The 22,347-nt window shown below is 35.3% G+C and overlaps 3 protein-coding genes and 1 long non-coding RNA gene across 9 annotated transcripts; 3 read left to right on the forward strand and 1 right to left on the reverse strand.

Moving 5' to 3' along the window:
- Positions 1–63: 63 nt before the first annotated feature.
- Positions 64–8,405, forward strand: LOC139785391 (E3 SUMO-protein ligase ZBED1-like). 5 transcript variants are annotated; one of them, XR_011721933.1, is made up of 4 exons: positions 64–829; positions 976–1,117; positions 2,124–6,658; positions 6,729–8,405. XR_011721933.1 is itself a non-coding variant. In XM_071724549.1 (4 exons), exon 4 carries the CDS (start codon positions 3,368–3,370, stop codon positions 4,844–4,846), a length of 1,479 nt encoding a protein of 492 aa, XP_071580650.1. In that variant the 5' UTR covers positions 64–829; positions 976–1,117; positions 2,124–2,341; positions 2,833–3,367; the 3' UTR covers positions 4,847–8,405. The 5 variants fall into 5 exon arrangements, 3 of the variants coding, with proteins under 3 accessions (XP_071580650.1, XP_071580651.1, XP_071580652.1); XR_011721934.1 differs by having other exon boundaries at positions 2,124–5,512; XM_071724549.1 differs by having other exon boundaries at positions 2,124–2,341; positions 2,833–8,405.
- Positions 8,406–12,980: 4,575 nt separating this feature from the next.
- On the forward strand, positions 12,981–14,324 carry LOC139785394 (calcium and integrin-binding protein 1-like). 2 transcript variants are annotated; one of them, XM_071724562.1, is made up of 4 exons: positions 12,981–13,121; positions 13,248–13,492; positions 13,563–13,761; positions 13,841–14,324. In XM_071724562.1, exons 2-4 carry the CDS (start codon positions 13,312–13,314, stop codon positions 13,860–13,862), a joined length of 402 nt encoding a protein of 133 aa, XP_071580663.1. In that variant the 5' UTR covers positions 12,981–13,121; positions 13,248–13,311; the 3' UTR covers positions 13,863–14,324. The 2 variants fall into 2 exon arrangements, with proteins under 2 accessions (XP_071580663.1, XP_071580662.1); XM_071724561.1 differs by having other exon boundaries at positions 12,986–13,492.
- Positions 14,325–14,747: 423 nt separating this feature from the next.
- On the reverse strand, positions 14,748–17,016 carry LOC139785396 (uncharacterized). Its single transcript, XR_011721935.1, has 2 exons — positions 16,606–17,016; positions 14,748–15,109 (listed from the first exon to the last, which is right to left on the reverse strand). It is a non-coding gene; the product is annotated as an uncharacterized lncRNA (long non-coding RNA).
- Positions 17,017–17,126: 110 nt separating this feature from the next.
- LOC139785395 (uncharacterized) lies at positions 17,127–19,470 on the forward strand. Its single transcript, XM_071724563.1, has 4 exons — positions 17,127–18,042; positions 18,168–18,368; positions 18,482–18,530; positions 18,612–19,470. The coding sequence occupies exons 1-4, from the start codon at positions 17,669–17,671 to the stop codon at positions 19,317–19,319; spliced, it is 1,332 nt and encodes a 443-aa protein (XP_071580664.1). The 5' UTR covers positions 17,127–17,668; the 3' UTR covers positions 19,320–19,470.
- The last annotated feature ends 2,877 nt before the right edge of the window (positions 19,471–22,347 follow it).

A 22,347-nucleotide genomic window follows, 5' to 3' on the forward strand; every position in this document is an offset into this window, starting at 1 on the left:
CGAATAGTTATTTGCTTCGCAATCGACGCATCTGCCATCTGCGCCTACGTCGCCTACGTCGTTCATTGCCATCAGCCATACTGCCATATTTGCTCAACGTGCGCGGACGTATTTTGCCGGAAGAAAAATTTATTAGACATAAAATATTGCGATAAATATTAAGGTTCCTATCTCTAGGTTCGTGCCTTCGCTCGCGTCTCGCGTCGCGTCGCGGAACTTGCGCCGCGTCAACTTGCGTGCAGTCTGCAGCGTGTACCCGCGTTGACCGTTATCCGTCTCCGGTGCGTGGCACGTGGTGGCACGCACGCACTGCGTGGTCTGCGTGCTCCTCGTCCGCGCCTTCCGCGCGACCGATCCGTCCGTCGACGCGGAATAGTCGCGTACGGCGAGCGACGCGCTCATCCCAACTCCCGAGGAGGGCTCTCCGTCGACCGTTCACGAAGAGCGCGAAGCGACATTTAGGTTATAAGCCGCACTAGGTGCCGCGTGAACCGAACAGTGGAGACCGGGTGGACCCGGTGGACCTGTGCGTTGTGCGTGCACAACTCTTCTCCGCGAGTCGCGCGTCGTATGCGGATCCTCGGCATCCTCGCCGATGTGTGCGCGCGGGCGCTGGAGGGACGAGCAGCCAGTTGGCAATTCGACTGTCTGCATTGATTTCGATGAAGAAAAAGAAGTCGTTGAGTGCCATAGCTGTGTGCCGAGATATCAGTCACTTCGGTGCAATCAGCTACCACCGAGAGCCTCTCCCGGCGGGCGCCTTTGTCTATGCAGACATTTATTCTACAATTCTTGAGAATTTCAAGTGTTCCAATTGTTTATCTACCAGGTGAGTAGAGTACAAATTGAATAATATGCATGATTGATTTTTTTTGCTTTCTCATAGAGGAAGCTTTGTTTTCGTATATAAACCTTATATTTCGTATAAAGTTGGGTCTAATCAACCGAATTAAAAAGAATTTATATGTTAAATAGGGATAGAAGAGACCAAAGATATCAGTCACTTCCGTGCAATCAGCTACCACCGAGAGCCTCTCCCGGTGGGCGCCTTTGTCTATACAGACATTTATTCTGCAATTCTTAAGAATTTCTAGTCTTCCAATTGTTTACCTACCAGGTGAGTAGAGTACAAATTGAATAATATACATGATTGATTTTTTTTTGCTTTCTCATAGAGGAAGCTTTGTTTTCGTATATAAACCTTATATTTCGTATAAAGTTGGGTCTAATCAACCGAATTAAAAAGAATTTATATGTTAAATAGGGGTAGAAGAGACCAAAGAAAGGATTGTTTTTTGAGTTTTTGATGCTAATATGTTCAGTGTTCTAAAACGTCGAAAAATTGCATTTAAAAAAAATGTCCGTATGTGTGTGTATGTGCGAATTTAATGTCCGTGGTTGCTCTAACTTTTGTAAATTTTGAAATATTGGGCTATTTCTAATTTTATTATATTCTTCAGTCCTTTCTACCCCTATTTCATATATAATTCTTTAAAATTTGGCGAAGATTGATGAAGGAGTTTCCGATTTCTGCTCAAAAAATTACATGTATAAGTTGTATATGTAATTTTATATAGAGTATCATTAAAAAAAAGGTTGGTATTTTGAATTTGGCGATAATCGGTAAAAGGATTCTTTCTTTATAAAATTTTGAATTTTTTGAGGATCGGTGAAGGAGTTACCGATTTTTGCCTAAAAAGTGGACAAGTTATACATGTAATATCTCTGTATATAGAGTATTATTAAAGGGAGGTTGTTCTGAGTTTGGGGAGGATCGGTGAGAGGGTTACCAATTCCTGCTTTAAAAATGTGTAATGATTTTTGCTTAAGAAATGTGCAAGTTACTTGATGGATAAAATATCACTTAAAAAAGGTATTGAATTTGGCGAGGATCGGTGAAGGAGTTACCGATTTTTGCTTAAAAAGTTACATGTATAAGATATGTACATGTAATTTTGTATAAAGTACGCATGCATAACACACTATTCTTTATTTCTTTAAATATTGTTATATCTATTTAACATTGATCCTTCACTAATAACATTATCTATAGTATTGAATATTTTTATTGTGTTCTATCACTGAAAAGATAAACACGAATTTTTCAATTTTACATTTCACAGTGTCTCGTCCCAAAAGCGACATTTGGAGGTTTTTCATAAAATCTACTGAAGGCGGAATATGTGCAACTTGCTTGAAGACTGTAAAAACTGCGGGAAACACCACGAATTTACGTTTTCATCTTAAACGCTCACATCCTGAGATTTTTAACACGCAACTTCAGAAGGAGAATATCGCTCCTGGAGAGAAAGTAGCATCAAAAAGAAGAAAAAATAATATGGTAGTATAACACGTTTTGTATAACAGATGATTCAAGTTTTGACATATCATGCACAATGATGTGTTTTGGTAGAATTAGAGAGCCTCTAGGAGAGATTGGAGAGAGAGGCGCCAACGGATTGATGTGACCAGCCCTCCGTAATTGGCTGGCAACAATATGTAGTAAGATGTAGTAAGACATTGCGAGATTGCGACGCCAATGCAGAAGAGCACAGAAGAGGTTTAACCTCTCCTCACCTCGCAATCTCGCAATGTCCACCTTACTACATATTGTTGCCAGCCAATCACGGAGGGCTGGTCACATGACATGTTGGCGCCTCTCTCTCTCCTAGAGGCTCTTTAGGTAGAATCAGATCAATTCCCCTTTTAGTAGTAGAATTACTATTACATTGATCAATCAAATAGAACTTTTGTACAATTTGTTTGATCACTATCTTGTGATTATAAAATTAAACAATATTGTAAGTATATTTTTTATTATGTTGATTTTAGTCTCAAGAACATCCCAAGTAGAACAAATCAGTCATGAAAATATCAAAATGACATCATTCTGTAATCATTTTTTACGCGTCATCGTGACGTCAAAATGGCCCATTAGAAGCATCTAATCTTGACTAATCACTACTTCTCTTTGACTTTTATTTGATCTTTTCGTTCTATTTAAGAATATACTCGAAATATGTTATGAGAACTGAAGAAAATTATGACTGATCATGCAATTTGTAACAATATATACTGTTACATATATCGCGAGTCTCGTAAAACAGCATGTCATAAGTCAGTCATTTCAAACTGATTCTTGACGTTGACCATATGATGACATAAAATTCATCATTTTAATGTCACCTTGACGTTTCTGTGATTAACTTGTTCTACTTGGGATACCGAGACGGACGACGAGCTCGAGATCGTAGATGATCCTGATTCTCAAACGACTCGATCATCGACCACATCAATATATTCAGAGATTTCAGAGGCATCAGACGGGGGATCGAAGGCTGCTGATATTACCAATAAACTCCTATATATGATCGCAAAGGATAATTTGCCGTTTTCTACGGTGGAAAAGGAAGGCTTCCGAACATTCATGCGAAGCGCCTCACCATTGTACAAAATTCCTTGTAGGACAACAATAACGACTCTTATGGAGGGAAAGTATGAGTTTTTATCAGACATGATCAAAACTCGTCTTTCGGAAGTTCGATATTTATCCCTCACTACCGACATATGGACGGACACGCTGAACACCAAAAGTTTTTTGGGCGTAACAGCTCATTATGTATCTAGCGAACAGCATAAATCTGTTACAATCGGTGTGACCGAACTGGCAGAGAGACACACAGCTGAAAATATTGAAACTTGGCTATTGCAGATTATTGCAGACTGGCGAATAAATAAAGAAAATATAGCCATAGTGGTGGCTGACAACGCAGCTAACATGAAAAAAGCGATCCAGGATGCATTTGGCGTCGAAAAATATTTGGCATGTTTTGCTCATTCGCTAAATTTAGTACCAGGAAATATTATTAAGGATGACCCTATTGTAATCTCATTATGCAAAAAGATCAAAACAATCGTAACGTATTTCAAGCATTCAGTGCCCGCTGCAGATGAATTACGGAGGAAATCAACCCTTAAATTGATCCAGAACGTAGATACGCGATGGAATTCAACGAAGAACATGCTTGACCGATTTATCGAATTGGCTGATATAATCAGTCCAATTTTATTACAATCACCATCAGCACCACCAATGCTAAGTGCTTCGGAATTGCAGACGACAAAAGAGTTCGCAGAATTATTGAAACCATTTGAAGATGCGACACATATTATATGCGGCGAAACTTACCTGACCGCAAGTAAAGCTATACCTATTGTACATACTATTAAAAACAAATTGGCATCGTCAAACCCGAGTACAGAAATAGGTAAACATTTCAAACAAGAATTAACGAAACAGTTAATGAAACGATTTGAGCATATAGAAAAGAATACGCCTTTAGCCATAGCCACTATTTGCGATGCAAGATTCAAAAATATTCACTTCTTTGATAAAGTTGCGTGTTCTCGTGCTATAGACAAAATCACAAGAATGATTAATGCGACTAGACAACAATCATATGGTCAAAACGTGTGTGCTGGATTGTCCACTGCCAAACGAGACGACTTTTGGGCGTTTCATGACAGTCTTGTGACTGACAATCAATCGAGACGGATTGCCAATCGTGACAATGATGCGATGCCCGATGACCTCAGATATTACTTGAATCAAGCACCGATTAATCTGGAAGAGAATCCACTGAAATACTGGAGCATGCACCCACATTCGGCACTACAAGACATAGCAATGAAATACTTGAGTATTATCGCCACTTTCGTTCCCAGCGAACGATTATTTTCCAAAGCTGGAAATATAATGACTGACAATAGGAGTAGATTAACAGGTAACCATTTACAACATTTACTATTTTTGAATTCCCTCCCACTAGAAGATTGGTTCATGTAAGTTATAAAGTTACTGTTCTTGCCTTTCGGGACGCGTCCTTCTAATAGACGATAATGCGAGAGAGGCTGTTTAAAGATAAAGTAAGGTCAGTTCAGAGATTGTGTATTTATAGAATCGGACTTATATTTAATAAGAAAGAGCTTTCATAGATGACTATAGTAATAGCTATAGCTACCGCTTTACGCGTCATAATGTATCAATGCGCGCGACGAAGACCGCGTGGCGGCCCGGGGACCGCTTACGGTCGAGCGTGTATCAATGCGCATGCGAGCACGGGCGTGTTCGTGCGGGCAGCACGGCGAGCAGCCATTCTCGTTCCGAACGTCTTCTACGACGGATCGTCAGTTAAGTTCATTGTAGCTTCACCGTCTTTTGTAATACGTACAGTATTAACGAGTCGTAGATTAACCGATAATTAATTTCTATCGGGTTCTAATACGTTGAGAGAACAGCTGCATCACATTGATCATCGAGAATCTGCTATTATACCGAACTTCAGAGAAAGAAAGAGAGACGGAAAACTGCGACGCAATCGAAACGTTCTGGAATGTCCTTTCGATTATGAAGGAAGATATCATTTGTTACAAATGAGAGAGCGCTCTTTTTGAGCTTAGTCAATCCGACTAATCATGAGAGGAAGTAATTCTGATTAACGACAGTGTTAAGGTAACAAATTACATTCATTTCATTTAATCAGTGATCCATAACGAGGACGGTGTTAGATTTACGTCTAACGTTGCAATGACCGTATGGTCTATTCAACTATCCGATCATTGATTACAGATAAGTTGAGAGCTCTTATTAAAAGAGATGCTTTTTCATCTTTGAGATAAACGAGTCGACTCTTCGTATTTGATTATTCATTATTGAGAACACTGAGCTCAGTATAAATTCCTTTAAATTCTCTCTTTTTGTGTGGTTGCAACCATTTCAATAACGAACGACTATTGTAAATCTCTAAATGCATTCTTTCAAGATAACGTTTCTAGAGTTTTCATTTCATTGAAGTCTGCGTTACATTTGCTCTTGTATCATTCGATAGTCTTTAATTAGGATATAAACGAGAAGCGTAATTACACTCGTTACTTGTATTCAATATTGTATGTGCATTCGTAGTAATTCGAGACGCGTTATAACTAACGTTTTCTGCGTTATTAAGATAATCGTTCGATTACTAAATGACAATATCTTAAGATATAATTATTCTATTGTGATCTGAATCGGACTATTCGGCGAATCCTTACTTTTGCATATTGTTTCTTTGTTTCAGAATTAATGTGTCAATCTCTAAACGAAAGCGTATTCTTACTATTAATCAGAATAAGTTATTCAACTTATCTTGTCTTTATTCATTCTTTAATCACGTGAAAAGAATCTCTTTACGTTTCAATAGATAAATTCTATATTGATTATTATTATGCCAATGAGGATTATGTTATGAATAAAAAAAAAAAGGTTGACGCATTACTTCAATGATTATTTCATGTATTTGTGTGATAATATTCTCTTGTATGATATTTCATATGTTTGATATAAACGATTCTTTCTTTGATATAATTAAGTTGAGCTACACTGTACTAAATTACGAATGGCGATATATGACTATTCAGAGATGATACTTTTCTTCCAAAGAATCTTTTGTTGGATATAAGTTTACAATGGTGAATTCCACCGTGTTTCTTAAAACATTTCGAAAGAAAGGATTGTTTCTTTACTAATAATTTCTTTTTCATTATCTTTGATACAGCGTACTTTTATGTATGATATCTGAATATCTCTCTTTATGTTTATTATACGACTACTTTTCTGCGAGTAAGTACATTGAATTGCGAACTAAATCGAATACACAATCTCTGAACCATCCATTTTGTATTGTTTTTAGCTTCCTTCATTAAATCATAAGATCTGGCTTCTGCGCGAGCTAGTGCATTTTAAACAGAGGCATTAGACGGAGGGAATTCGATGATAGACCAAAGAGTACAAAGTGGCTCATCTGACGTCTCTGGAAACGATACTGCGTTTGACGAGAGATTATAGGATTATGCTTCATAATTTTGAAGAGAGATTTACTACTTATTTCAGCTATTTTTATATCACTTTTATAGAATAACAATGCATTCTTAAATTCTCAAATCTTTTATTTTATTCTACGTAGGTTCATAAAGGATCTCGCACCAAACCACGGAGGGGTGGATCCCGGTCAGGTTGGCTGGAAATTTGGTGTGATGTTCATGACGTTCTGATGAGGGGTGACCGTGGGCGCGGGGTCCAGGGGTGGACAGTTTTCGGGTTGCGGAGCGTCGAGCATCGGAGGGGTGAGTTCATCGGCTCATGGTGCTCCTTTCGTGGTTTGGTGCGGGATCCTTTCGCGCATCAAAGTCTCTCTATTTTGCGAGTTGTAACTATTGCATAAGAACACTTCGTAATATCATTACACGAATTGGCGGATGTTTCATAAAGGCGATACCTGAGCGAATGTACAATTCGAGCACTTTGCCAGCAAATGTCAAATTGCGTTACGTGAACTTTGTTGCGCATAATATATGTATGTATTCTTTGACGAAAGTGGAAGAGTACGAGCGCTAATTGCGATGTTTACCACTTGTAGCAAATTTTCGCACTATTAAAAACTGTTTTTTTTTAGAATTTAGAAACAAAATTCTTCCACTGGAGCGCATAATATAATATCGCTAACTTTTTTTTTCAAATCGAGCGGTATACCTGCGATATACCCGTAAATTCAGCCTTGTTTTGTGTGTTTATATTAAACTGTAATATACTCCGTCGAAACCAGTGGATAACTTATTTTATTTACATAATATATATTTACTTATCAGCGCAACGTTATATTTGTATAATGTGTTACAGCAGTTATTATATTTGGTCATAGTTTTGGACATTGCGTGAGCGCGGGATTGTGTATATTTATTAAAGCGGGGCAGCGAATACACTCCGGTACATGGGTATACTTGTCGTAAGAGTATTAAAGTTTAATGCTGGGTCTACAATGCGAGTCGCAAAGTCGTGAGTCGCAAGAATTGACCAATCACAGTCGAATTTGAGGAGAATAATCGACTGTGATTGGTCAATTCTTGCGACTCACGACTTTGCGACTCGCATTGTAGACCCACCATAAAGGTCGGCTATCAGTATAAGTGCAGGATTAAAATTAGCGTATCGAACGGGAGCTTGCGATTGTAAGACGATTTCATGTTCGCCGTGATAGGGAATTTTTACGGGGTTTAATAATTAACGGGCAGATTCTCTTCGCTAAGAAAATAATAATAATAAAAAAAGAAAAAAGGAAAGAAATGTAGCAACTGGCTGTGGTGCGAGTTTCTCTTACAATTGCAAAATGAACGAAGACGACGCATTGTAAATCGCTCGTTTCGATTATGCAACGGTCGCCCTACTCGCTGTTTATAATCGATGATTTAAATTATTAAGAATTCTGTGTATAAGGAAAGGAGGATTCTGTATAAAGATGCGAGAGATCCGCTAATTTTATATGGTGAAGATTGGCAACAATCATGTAAATAAATATACACATGTCGCAAAAGCTGTCGCTTTCCTTTCATTTTACGTAACCGATCCCTTCCTGCGAACGCGGAAAGAGACATAAAAGAGATAAAATCCGAATTCCATCGCCAATATCAATTATTTTGTTCAATAAATTCCTCTCTTTTGTATTTATTACGTGGTTATTTCCAAAGAGAATTAGATAGAGTGGAAGGTACGCGTATACAACGATCAATGCCATCTACCGAGTCTGATGCCCAACTACTTAACCACTTTTGCTCAAAATGACCAATATTATATATTATATAACCAATAAATATAAGTGAATACACGTGAATATTCCGTATATGTACATACGTGACGTGAAGGAGGAAGTTCCTTTCATTTAAAGAAGAAGAGAAAGTCAGATTTCGCGCAATATCGGGAGTAGGGGGTATTTAGTTGGGCATCAGACTCGCGAGAGGGCACTGAAAGCTGTATACGCAAAAATACACTACGCTCTTATGGGACCTTCCACTCTATCTAATTCTCTTTGGTTATTTCCTTTCGATATTTACTGTATCGATACGCTACGGTCGATATTTTTGGTGTATCAATACTTTGTTCTACGATACGTATCGATACGATATATCGATACTTTCCTTTCGATACGACATCCCTAGACCAGAGACAAAGTCGCACGTACATATATACAGCCAGATCGAATGCTTTTGCTCGAATGATCGCTGCCTGCGCTGCCAGCTGGCTGCCAGTGCTGCACTGCTGCCACGCCCCACGCCCCACGCTTGCCACTGCTGCCAGTGTTGCCAGCAGCCATGAACCAGAGGATCGATCATGTATCTTTTCCCCTAGGACGGAACGTGAAAAATGAAAAGTTTATCTCTTTCTATTCAACACCAATAGAAAGAGATAGTTACATGAAACTTCTCACTTTTCACGTTTCCGCTCTAGGGAAAAAGTTACATGATCGCTACCCAGGCTGCGTGCTGCGTGTGCTGCCAGGCCAGCATGTGTGCTACCCCCTCCACACTCCGCGAGAGAACTTAGAAAATTTTTGCTCGGGCGGCGCCGGAGATAACGACCGCGGCGCGAAAGCCACACCCCGCAAGAACTTAGAAAATTTAAAATAATATTTTTTAAATATTTTGGAACAAGATAATAAAACAATATATATATATATATATTTAAATTAATATTTTAAAAATATATTTCAAATATTTCAGAAAATATTATCTGGATGGTAAAGAAAAACATTTTAAAAAATATTTCTAAAAGATTCTTAAAATATTCTTAAAAATGTTACCACAAAACGTTTTCAAACCATTTTAAAATATTCCTAAAATCATTTTAAAATGTTTCTTGCAATATTTTTATAGAAATATTTATACATATTTTTTGAAAATATTTTGTGCTGTATGGGATGATTCTAACAATTCTAGCTACAATAATAATCTAAGTTTTTATACAAAGTTAAGAGAATATAAAGAAAATATTTTAATATTTCCAAGCGTGGAGATATATATAATTTAATATGTAAGTGCGAACTATTATTTCGGAAAAATAAGACTAACTTACTTTTTAATGTATTAAAAGTTAATGATTTTATAACAATGTTTTTACAAGAATATTCGATAAACTTTATTCCTTCGTGTCATAATATTGGTTATAAATTTATAAAAAAATTTGTAACAACAAGAATTCATTTTTCTTTAAAAAAAAGTAAGCAGTGATGTAAAAAAAGCAGCTGGTCATAGCAGTAGAAGTGTTGCGATGAAAATGGCCATAGCAAATGGAAAAAAACATAAATAAAAATTATTTTTATATAATTTACAATTTTATTTTCTTTCCTACAAAAATTTGGATTATACATACAATTATACACAATTGAAACGGCCGCGTAGCGTGGAGTCAAAATGGCAGCTTTTTTCCCCTAATTGCGTTATGCTGCGTTCCCACTATACGCGTCGCGCGTCGCGTCACGACGCCGCGTCATGAGTTATCCAATCAAAACGTTTCATTTTTATGGCAAGATCTCGCGTCGGAAATGACGTCATAAAATGAAACGTTTTGATTGGATAACTCATGACGCGGCGTCGTGACGCGACGCGTATAGTGGGAACGCAGAATAAAGGTGCCATTTCACGTTGACGCTCGACGCTCATTTTCAGCGAGCAAAAACCTTCAAATATAATATATTTTATTTATATACATATATAAATTTACTTATATAATATAAATAAGTAAAAAATATTATTTCTAGGGTCACGTGGTTTCGCTTTGACGCTAGCGTCAAAAAATAAATGAATTTATTCAACATCCAGCGTTGACGCTGAATCGTCGTTGATCGTCTCAGTACAATCAAAAATAGGCTTCGAAATACGTAAAATATTAATTATTTTCAAGTAATATCTTCAAGTAATAATATTTTACGAATATATATATAAATAAAAAATATTATTTCTAAAGATTTTTGCTCACTGAAGATGAGCGTCGAGCCGATCGAGCGTCAACGTGAAAAGGCACCTTAATGCTAAGACTCCATAGGCGCGGCAACGCCGTGCGGCAGAGTGCGTTGACCAATCAACAAATTTTGATTTTGCCGGAGGCGACTTGCGGCAGCCTTCTGATTGGTCAACGCACTCTGCCGCACGGCGTTTCCGCGTCTATGGAGTCTTATGGCTTCTGCACACAGGACGCGGAAACGCTTGCCGCGCGGCAAGAAGCGACGCGGTAGCCAATAAACTTATGGTTCTTACGGAAAAGCAACACGTTGATTGGCCACCGCGTCGCTTCTTGCCGCGCGGCAAGCGTTTCCGCGTCCTGTGTGCAGAAGCCATTATGGTGCGATTCCATGGTACGGAACGTATGCGCAATGCGGAATTGGCGGAACGCTCGTGATTGGTTCGACCTCTTTTACGTTCGTTCCGCCGACTTTTATCCGCAAGTTTTTATTTTATCCGCACTGATACGTGCGGAAACTGCGGAAGCCTACTTGTGTCCTTGTGTGCGAGTGTAAAAAGACAAAATATCAGAATCTCAACAGAGATCCGTAAGGGTGGAGTCCCATGGAGCGGATTACGCGGAAGCGGAACGAGCGGATCACCAATCACAGGACCGTTTCGACGGAATCTTTGAAAGAGTTCTATCAGAATGATCCCGTGATTGGTGATCCGCTCGTTCCGCTTCCGCGTAATCCGCTCCATGGGACTCCACCCTAAGAATATTATTAAAAACTATTTAAATTTTTGGCTTTGGTGGCAATTGGTGACAATTTTGTAGGTTATGAATGGAATTCGTTAATGTGACAGATGTATTGCATGTATGTACGTGTGATTCCGTTCCGCTGAAATCTAATGCTGGGTCTACAATGCAAGTCGCAAAGTCGTGAATCGCAAGAATTGACCAATCACAGTCGAATTTGAGGAGAATAATCGACTGTGATTGGTCAATTCTTGCGACTCACGACTTTGCGACTCGCATTGTAGACCCAGCATAATTTGCCGTGTCCCATGGAGCGGAAAATGCGGAAGCGTAGTCTGTACGTGCCAATAATATACACTGTTCCGATAGATACAATGAAAGGATCTATGGGAAACAATCTTGTGATTGGCAAGAGTCAATTGCGCTTCCGCGAATTCCGCTCCATGGGACACGGCAAATTATATTTCAGCGGAACGCAACTGGCGGAATATCTGCGATTGGACAGACTTTATTCCGCCAATTCCGCATTGCGCATACGTTCCGTACCATGGGATCGCACCATTAGCATTACTTTGTAATCTAGTAACTTTAGTTTACACAATTCGACACGAGTGACGTCATTACCCGAATTCCCCGAGGCAATTGAGCACACCATGGCTGCGTTTCTGTATTCACTGGGTGTTGTAAGTCGTAAGAATTAGGAATGTTCAGTGTAAAACTCGGGGCAGATGGCGCCATGGCGTCCTGTCCTGTCATGGCGGCGTCACCAACACTAACTCAATATACATGTATGTGTTGGTGTATCTGTGAGCACATCCGTGAGATATAAGGTCTGTTTTCTGTTGCTGCACTGCTGAACTAGTGCACTCTAGTGCACTTTAGTGCACTAGTTCAGCAGTGCAGCAACAGAAAACAGACCTTATATCTCACGGATGTGCTCACAGATACACCAACACATACATGTATATTGAGTTAGTGTTGGTGACGCCGCCATGACAGGACAGGACGCCATGGCGCCATCTGCCCCGAGTTTTACACTGAACATTCCTAATTGACCAATCACAGACCGCCGTAGAGTTAGCAGACAAATTGAATATTTTTGAATTATTCTTTTTCATATAATTTGGAAATCATTTGGGGAAGTTTGGGAAAATTGTTTAAACATTTGGGAAAGAATAGATTTTTTGTTATTAACAAAATTTATCGAGCGTCAAGTTAGCAGATAGCGACTATGTTTAATGTTTATTATAAATGGAATCGATTGGAAATCATTTGGGGATGACATCTTCATTGTAATTTTTATTTGGGAAAAGTCGCTTTTTTGTAATTTAAATAAATCTTTGTATTAATGTTCTTTTTCGCTGCACTTCTACACTAGTACAACAAGTGAACTTATTGCACTAGTTTAGAAGTGTAGCGAAAAAGAACAGACCATTATCGGCAGTAGTGTGAAAATTCGACATGACAACATACTCCGAAAAGAAAATTTGTAGATGTTATTTTCTTCATTTTGTTGATAGGATTTGACGTATTTCACTAAGAAGGAAGTCTTACAGTGACTACTATCAACAAGATTGATATTTTTGTCTATTGAGCATAAATTTCCTCATATAATTTATCTTATTGGACTAGACTGTTAATTATTATATATGCAAAATTGTATTTACTCTTTCTTGAATAGTGCACATCAAAAATTCAAGGAGCTTGCTCCAGAGAAAGTTGGACACAACAAGAATGCTAAGCCAATGTCCAAGATCTTGCAGTATCCCGAATTGAGAGTGAATCCTTTCGACGACAAGATCTGTAAGGTCTTCAGGTCTAGTCAGGATGGCGACTGTACCTTCGAAGATTTTCTGGACATGATGTCTGTATTCAGCGATGCTGCTCCAAAGGCTGTGAAGGCTGAGCACGCATTTAGAGTATTCGGTAAGCCGCCAGTTAATTATTCACGATGTTCTGAAATCCTCTTTTTGGTGACAAAATCTTATTTACGAAGATTTCGATGGTGACGATATCCTCGGTGTGGGAGACTTACGACAAGTGGTTGACAGATTAACCGCGCCCCAGAGATTGAACGATAGCGACATGCAACAGCTTCTTCAGTATATCCTTGACGAAGCTGATCTGGATGATGACGGAGCACTCAGCTTCGCCGAGTTCGAGCATATTATAGAGAAGAGCAGCGACTTTTCTAAGTAAGACGCTTCGCCAGATCACAATTATAAAGTAATAATTTTACTCGCATTCGCCAGTAACGTCAAAATCTTTTTGCAGGAGTTTTCGCATTCGTTTATAAAAGTGAATGTCGTTAATGACGAACTCGCCCATGAAAGACTGAACATTAATCGACATTTCATTATAATAGCAGACATGGGCCTAATGCATACTTTGGAAAAAGGAAAAATCATGATCAACGTTTGCTGAATGTGCCAGGGCTCTATAATTTGGTCTAAGTCAGATCTTGATCTTTTTTTTAATTTTTTATCGAGCTTATTTATTTGTAAGATTATAGTAGGACCACGTAACCACGAATATAGATCTCTTAGTTTAAAAATATCATATAATGCTATAACTAAACTGCCAAACACAGTGATATTATTAAAACATATATATGATGCTCCAATTTAACGAAGAGAAATCACGTCTCTTCTCGACCAGTATACAAGGATTTTTAAAAGATATACCTTATGTAATGAAGTTGAATAAATGCCCAAGTTTGACGTAGTGAAGTCATCATGTCAACTTGCTCCAGTTGGAAGACAGAAAATTCATTTTTAGTATAAACTTCCACAGGTATATTTAATAAGCGCATTTAAAAAATACATACCCGTATTGAAATATATTATTTCAAAACTTAGTTTTGACAGTATATACCCAGTGAGAAATAAAAAGTCGAAATGATATCGAAATGATATCGAAATATGGTCATCGAAATCCAACATCGTTTCGAGATTCAGACGGTCTTGATTTCGAGAAATTTTTGACATCGAAATCAGCTCAATTTCGACATCGAAATCAGCTCGATTTCAAATAATTTTCGACATCAAAAACAGCTAAATTTCGAATAATTTTTTATATCAAAAGTAGTGCAAATTTAATATACTACAGTGCAGCCGCAGGTGCTGTAGATGGGCCTATATTGCTAATGTGAGGACTGTAAAACTTGGAAGGATTTGCAGCATTTCCAGAAATCTATTTATTCCACAAAAAAAACAAGTAAAATTGTTCAAACATTTGCTTAAATAAGCTTACAAACATCTGCTTAAATAATGCACGAGAAGCATATACGACATGAGCGATATATACGACACGAGCTAATCGACGACACAAGCATTAAGTACGACAATATAATCTGCTAATAATAGCTTTATTAATCTTATTATGTTGACTTCTTTTTCTCCTTTGAAGACTCAGAGACACGTTCAGTCCTTTTCCCAAAAGAACCATCCTCCTGCTTTCTCCATGAGCTGTTGATTAGCCACTTTGCAGCACTTTTCTCTGCCACAGAAATGTCACAGATGTCAAATTTGGTTAGAAGAGCTCCTAGAAAGCAAAAGAATAAGACTTAAATTAAAAACAGTACATGTCACAAAAAAAATAATAACGAAAAAGATAAGATGACATTATCGCCAATCAATGTGACGATTATTGTAGATATAAACTAATATTCATTCATTAAAACTTCTCAAAAGCATAATAAAACAATTTCAAAAAAATCCCCATATACATTCAACGTCAGGTATATCTTTTTCACTTCAATAACAATCACCAAACATTTTTTATAAAGATGAGAGAAAAATAAAAGGATAATGGCAATAATAATGGCAATAATAATGGCAATATGATGTCATATTGCCATCATTTTAACTGTTTTCACTCGAAAATTTTTAGTAATAAAAAATCGTTCTTTATAATACATCTGCTCAATTGCCTAATATGTTGCATAATATATTGTGGAGTTTTAAATTACAAAACTGATATGTGGCAATTTTTGTGAGTTTTAAAACAAAGAAAAAAGTGTCTCAACCGTTCTGTCTACAAGTGTACATACAAATTGGAAATATTATAAATTATAAAAAATGTTTTTTGAATATTAACAAGATACATTAAACCGTTATTTACTAAAATAAAAATAATAGTATACAAACCTGGAAAAAAAATTTTATATAAAAACATATAAATACAAATAAAAATATATAAATACAAATATATATAATCATATAATATTATATAAAATATTATATGAAATATGTCCATATATGTCCAAACTATGTTTTTTCTCTTATATAATCTCTGTATATAAAATTATATATACAATTATTACATTATATATGATTATATATGAGCAAATTTTTCACTTTTGCTCAGATTTTATTTTTTTGTAAGAAAACAATACAGAAATTATCCTTTTAATTATTTTCTAATTCTTTTTCTTATTATTTTTCCTTATACATACGAACAGAGATTATACAAGAGAAAAAAACATAGTATGGATGTTAAAAATAATAGTATACAAACCTGGTAAAAAAATTTTTATATAAAAACATATAAATACAAATAAAAATATATAAATACAAATATATATAATATTTTATATAATATTATATGATTATATATATTTGTATTTATATATTTTTATTTGTATTTATGTTTTTATATAAAAACTTTTTTACCAGGTTTGTATACTATTATTTTTATTTTAGTAAATAACAGTTTAATGTATCTTTATTAGATTATACATGATTGTATAAGAGCAAATTTTTTACATTTGCTCAGATTTTATTTTTTTGTAAAAAAAACAATGCAAAAATTATTCTTTTAATTATTTTCTAATTCTTTTTCTTATTATTTTTCCATATAAAAAATTTTTTATCGGGAATATATATACTTTATAAACCAAAAAATTGACGCATTAGATAACAGTTATCTAATTTTACAAAAAAATAAAATCTAAGCAAATGTAAAAAATTTACATTTTAGATGCAACAAAGCTTTTAACTTTGACAATAAAAAGAACGTAATAAAAAAAGTGTACTTACTGGAAGGTCAGCCATATTATTCGTCCTTATTTTTAACTCCCTCTTATAATTAATACTTGATCCCCTAAACGGGCTCGATAAACGGTCACTTCAAGAGTATAAATAATATCGGATAACGCAATCAAATATGAAATCTGGAAAACAGTCAGAAATGTATGTTAATGAGTGTGTGTGGTATGCTGTGTGTCCGCAGCGACGAACTCGAGCTTAACGAACTCGTAGGATTATGCGTGCGAATCAATCCTCCCTGCGGGTGCTAAGGGTCACTTTTTCAACATCTGTTAACCTTTAACCGACGGTTAACACTTCGAAATAGTCAACAGAAATTCGCTATTTTGAAAGTTAACTGTCGGTTTAGAGGTTAACAGACGTTGGAATTATGACCCTAGACTGATGGCAAAGAACGAGAGACATAGAGGCGCTTATATGTCTGTTGTAGTCGACAGACGTCTCGTTCTCTGCCGTCACACACGCACGCACACACACGCACACGCACACGCACAACCTAAATGTATTTCAGCTAAATACCTTTTTTTTTGTTGAGGTTAATTCCCTCGGTTGAGGGAAATTAGTGCCTTCAGTTCCGCCCCGGATTCAGCTAAATACCTCAGGCGTGGAGGTGCGATCATGCATCACCGTACCCTCGTCGGCGTTTCGACGGCCTCGTCGTTGCGGCAACGCACGCTGCGATTGCGATCGGCCGGATCGGCGTGCGGCTTTCGGATCTCGGTACTCGGTACTCGGTACTGATGCGGTAACTCGCGTTACGAGGATTGATATATTCGATATATCCTGATATATCCGCGGTCTTCGATCGACTTTTCGTTGACGCCTCGTGCACACAATAACACCGTTAACGCGACTCGACAAGATAGAACCATATAGAACTTGTTGAATAACAGGTAACATACTCGCCAGCGTCAACAACAAGAAGTTCGATTTTTCCAACTTCAAGCGTCAAGCCGTGTATGTACCAAAGTAGGATATCACCAGTTAGGTTAGATAACTCAACAATCTTACAAATAACTAAAAATTGATGCATTTGTAATTATTGTATTGGAAAATGAACGTTTACGCATATAAGTATTATTTGTGGCATCATGATTGTTTAAAAATAATTAACAAACGAAAAATAGAAAAGAGAAAAAGAATTGTTGCTGCACTTTTAATAATTTTATTGGAAAACGAGCAATATAAACAAGTATATTCGAAGAAACGGTTCTGGGTGAATCCATTACTTGAAGAACGAAAGAGGCATGGTTTTTACCATTCGTTATTTCCAATAATTTCATTAGATAGTTCTATATTCCTTAACTATTTTCGTATGACACGTGTACAATTTGAGGAATTACTAATTATGGTGGGACCTATAATTTCTAAACAAAATTTATGCAGAGAACCTATTTCAGCAGCGGAACGATTATCATTAACTTTGAGGTAAAACATTTTTATACAATAAATATCTTTGTTATTACAATAATTTATTTATTTGAATAATTTGAATATTTTTTAATAATTAATTAATAATGTACTTGTAACTTAAATTAATCTATATATTCCAGATATTTAGTTTCTGGTGATTCGATGACATCTTTACATTATCAATATTTAATCGGATTGACTACTGTGACCAATATTATATCAGAAACATGTCAAGCAATATGGAATTGTCTTCAACCAGAAGTTTTACCATCAAATATTGACAAAAATGGATGGTTACGTATTGCAAAAGAATTCGAGGATCTGTGGAATTTTAGGCTGCGGTCCATTTGACGCTACAAATGCTTCGAAAGCGTTCTTCTTCTCCTTCTTTCTTCATTGAAAGAAAGGAGAAAAGGAATGCTTCGAAGCATTTGTAGCGTCAAGTGGACCGCAGCCTTAATCATTGCATAGGAGCAATTGATGGGAAACATATAGTAATTCAGGTATATGAAGAATTTTATTATATATATTTTTTTTAATTTGTTGTGTAATAATGAAAAAACATTTTCAATTATTTATTTTAGTGTCCTGCTAATGCTGGTTCCTCTTATTATAATTACAAAAATTGTCACAGTATTGTGCTTTTAGCTATTTGTGATGCTAAATATAGATTTACTTTTGTTGATATTGGTGCATATGGACGACGAAGTGATGGTGGGATCTTCAGAGATTCCTTAATAGGACAAAAATTCATAAATAAAGAGATGAACTTGCCAGAATGGGAACCTTTGTCATTTGAAGGAGTTGATATGCCTTACGTATTAATAGGAGATGAAGCCTTTCCTTTATCAGAATATTTAATGAGACCTTATCCAGGGAAAAGTCTTAATGAAGACAGAATTATCTATAATTATCGTTTAAGTAGAGCAAGGCGAATAATTGAAAATACATTTGGTATACTCAGTAGCCAATGGAGGATTTTGAGAAGACATATTGATTGCAAAATGGATAAAACTACGAAACTCATTCAAGCTCTTGTGTGTTTACATAATTGGCTTCGAATAAACTATGAAGATTCTGAATATCTACTTGAAACAATGGTAGATCGTGATGGACCTGAAGGATTTATTCCTGGTAGTTGGAGGCAAGATTTGTCTAACTATAGTGCATTAGTAGATATCACTAGATGCAGTACAAATAATAGTTCACGTACAGCTATCAAGATACGTAATAAATTTTGTCATTATTTTAACAGTGAAGGTGCTGTGCCATGGCAGTTTGACCAGTGCTAAACGATTTTTAAAATTATATATTAGTATGGAAATTTTTTATTCAGTTTATTACATGTTATTGTGTTGTATTTATTAATTAGTGTGTATGTCTAACATAGTAAAAAATAAGAGATAAAAATAAAACTGAAATTCTAGCAGTCTTTAATACATACTTATATATAATTATATTTCACATTTGTAATTATATATTACTATATCATATAATGTAATATCACATTTGTAATCACATACTTATATCACTATATCATATAATATGTAATATCACATTTGTAATCACATACTTATATCAGTATATCATATAATATGTAACATCACATTTGTAATCACACTTATGTATACTTATGTATACGAAAATCGTACAATGCTTATTTTTCCAGATATTTTGCAGTCTCAAGTTAAAAAACTTACCCTGTATACATAAAAGTTTACAATAGTCAACTTACATAATAAAATAAAAAGATAACATACAAGACAAACTGACCTACATAATAAAAAAAAATCAATTTATGTCAATATATTTTCTATGTAGCACTTAACATATCTTATTTGAACAAACATAAAAAAATTATTTCTGTAATTCAATACTGTATCCATGTAATACGAATGGTGATAAATTAATATTTTGTAATTCTAGAAATTGCACAGGCTGCATTACATAGAAACTAAACACCAAAAAATATGCAATGCCTGTTTAAATTCGATATTTTATCTATATTATATATGAGAAAAAAAATATAGATCTAAAAAAATTATATAATGTCAAGTAATGAAAATATTAATGTTACTCTCTTAAGTAGTTGAAAGATAATTGTAAGTGATTCTGCATTGCTTCCATTTGCTTTTCTTGGGGTAATTTTTTTATTCTATGGCCTAACAGAATTAGAAATGCATCAATTTCATCTACTTGTGGTGGAGGCGGTACTGGTATTGTTGTTTCTTGGTTTGTACTAAGGGCATCAGCAATCCTTTCAAGAGCATTACCTGATAAATCGTTTTGTCTTTTTCTTTTTCGAGAAGATTTATCTAAAGATTATTTTTTATTGCTCATAAAAAATTATAATCGTATTAAATGTTAATAACTAAAAAATTGTTGGAAACTTACCGAGAGATGTGTTTTCATTTCCAGAATTGGAAGCACACTCTACCACAGTGGAACACAAGTTTGAGGTAGTTCTAAATAAATAAATAAATATTAACTTTTTACAAACAATTAATGTAACCAATCTTAATGTGCATGTGCGTTTATATACGCAAACACTCACTGTTTTATCAAACATGAATCTCTTAAAAAATTCATAGCATCATAATGGTGCCATTTCTTTGAGCTTTTTTTTGCAGATCCGCTTGGTAAGTTTTCAGCTTGAATTATTTTTCTGTATGTATCATGTAAACTTTTCAATTTTTGTTTCGCCTCTTCAGCACTAATCTTATCTAAAAATATGTTTGTTTTATTAAAACTGAAAGTTTTTGTTATTCTAAACAACTTAGATAAGACGTTTTAATCTTAAAAAATTTAGGCCGGTATTCATAGTCGGTTCTTATATTTAAGCCGTCTTAAGATGTCATAAGCCAATCACAGAGCCGTATTAGCATCTTAAGACATTACTTAAGACTGTCTTGAAATAAGGACAGACTATGTGAATACCGGCCTTAGATTAAGCGTGACACTCACTTCCCAATGCCAGTGATACCTCTTCCCATAATTTATTTGTAATTTTTGAATTTCTTTCCTGTATATTTAATTGAAAATTCCAAAGAGGTTCTCGAGCTCTTACTTCCAAAATTAATAATTCTTCATCATCAAAATTTAGACTCACTTTTTCGCGATTTTTTTTGTTAATTCTTTTATTAATGTTGACAGCTGTTATAATAAAAAAATTATTAACAAGTATCAATAGTATTAATAGTATCAACATTGAGCAAATCATTGTTTATACTTACTTTTTTCGATTTCAAAATCATCTAAACACTGTACAACTTCATCATCACCATCATTTGAATTTTCCAGAAAATCTACAAGAAATTTTTTATTGAAGATAAATAAATACATAGTCATTAATCCATACAAATAATAATTATTAATAATAAATTTCTATTTACTTGTCACAGGTATCAACTGTGATGTTTTTGCATCGTGATAAAAACGTTTATATCCTTTGAAGCATGGATGTTTTGAGATATCATTATTAGTAATTTTGGTAATTATTCAAAACAAATACCACAAGTTTCGACATTAAGCTAAAAATAAAAATTACTAATAAATATTAAAATTTATTTTTAATAGAAGTTCGAAAAATTGAACTTTATAGAATTTTTCAACTTTATAATTAATAGAAGTTCGAAAAATTGAACTTTATAGAATTTTTCAACTTTATAATTACTTATCCCAAGTATTTTTGCATTTCTGTTGAATAACGAATGTAATATAATCGTATAAAATGTTATATAAAACAGATTAATATATAAACTTACGATTCATATATAAACTTACGATTAAATTAACTTACATTTTCAGAATTTATTACGAATTCATCCCCGGAACACATTTTTTAGTTGTTTGTAAGATGAGTTACCTAACCTAACTGGTGATATCCTACTTTGTACATACACGGCTTGACGCTTGAAGTTGGAAAAATCGAACTTCTTGTTGTTGACGCTGGCGTCTAGTGTGGTCACGTCAATTTTGATCACGTGACCTATTTTGACGCTGAAAATGAGCGTCGAGCGTCAGCATGAAAAGGCACCTTTACGACTTAAGGGTCGGCAGGAGACCCAGGCAAACTCAGGTACACTCAGGTGCACTTTATGCACTAAGTGCACGTTAAACTGCACTTTAACTCCTATTTTATTTATTATAAATTTTTAAGAGCAAAAAATGCAAAATCGGGCTCTTTACCTCCCTGCATTATTATGGGCCAATTCCTTTTAGCGACACAAGTCGACACAAACATCGTTCTATCCTTCTTGGCATTCAATGAATAACAAAGACAGAACGACACTTGTGTCGACTTGTGTCACTAAAAGGAAT

Source organism: Temnothorax nylanderi, unplaced genomic scaffold (genome assembly GCF_030848795.1).
Source record: "Temnothorax nylanderi isolate EJ_2023f unplaced genomic scaffold, tnyl_v1.0 TNYL_tig0793_pilon, whole genome shotgun sequence".
Classification (NCBI taxonomy): Eukaryota; Metazoa; Arthropoda; class Insecta; order Hymenoptera; family Formicidae; genus Temnothorax; species Temnothorax nylanderi.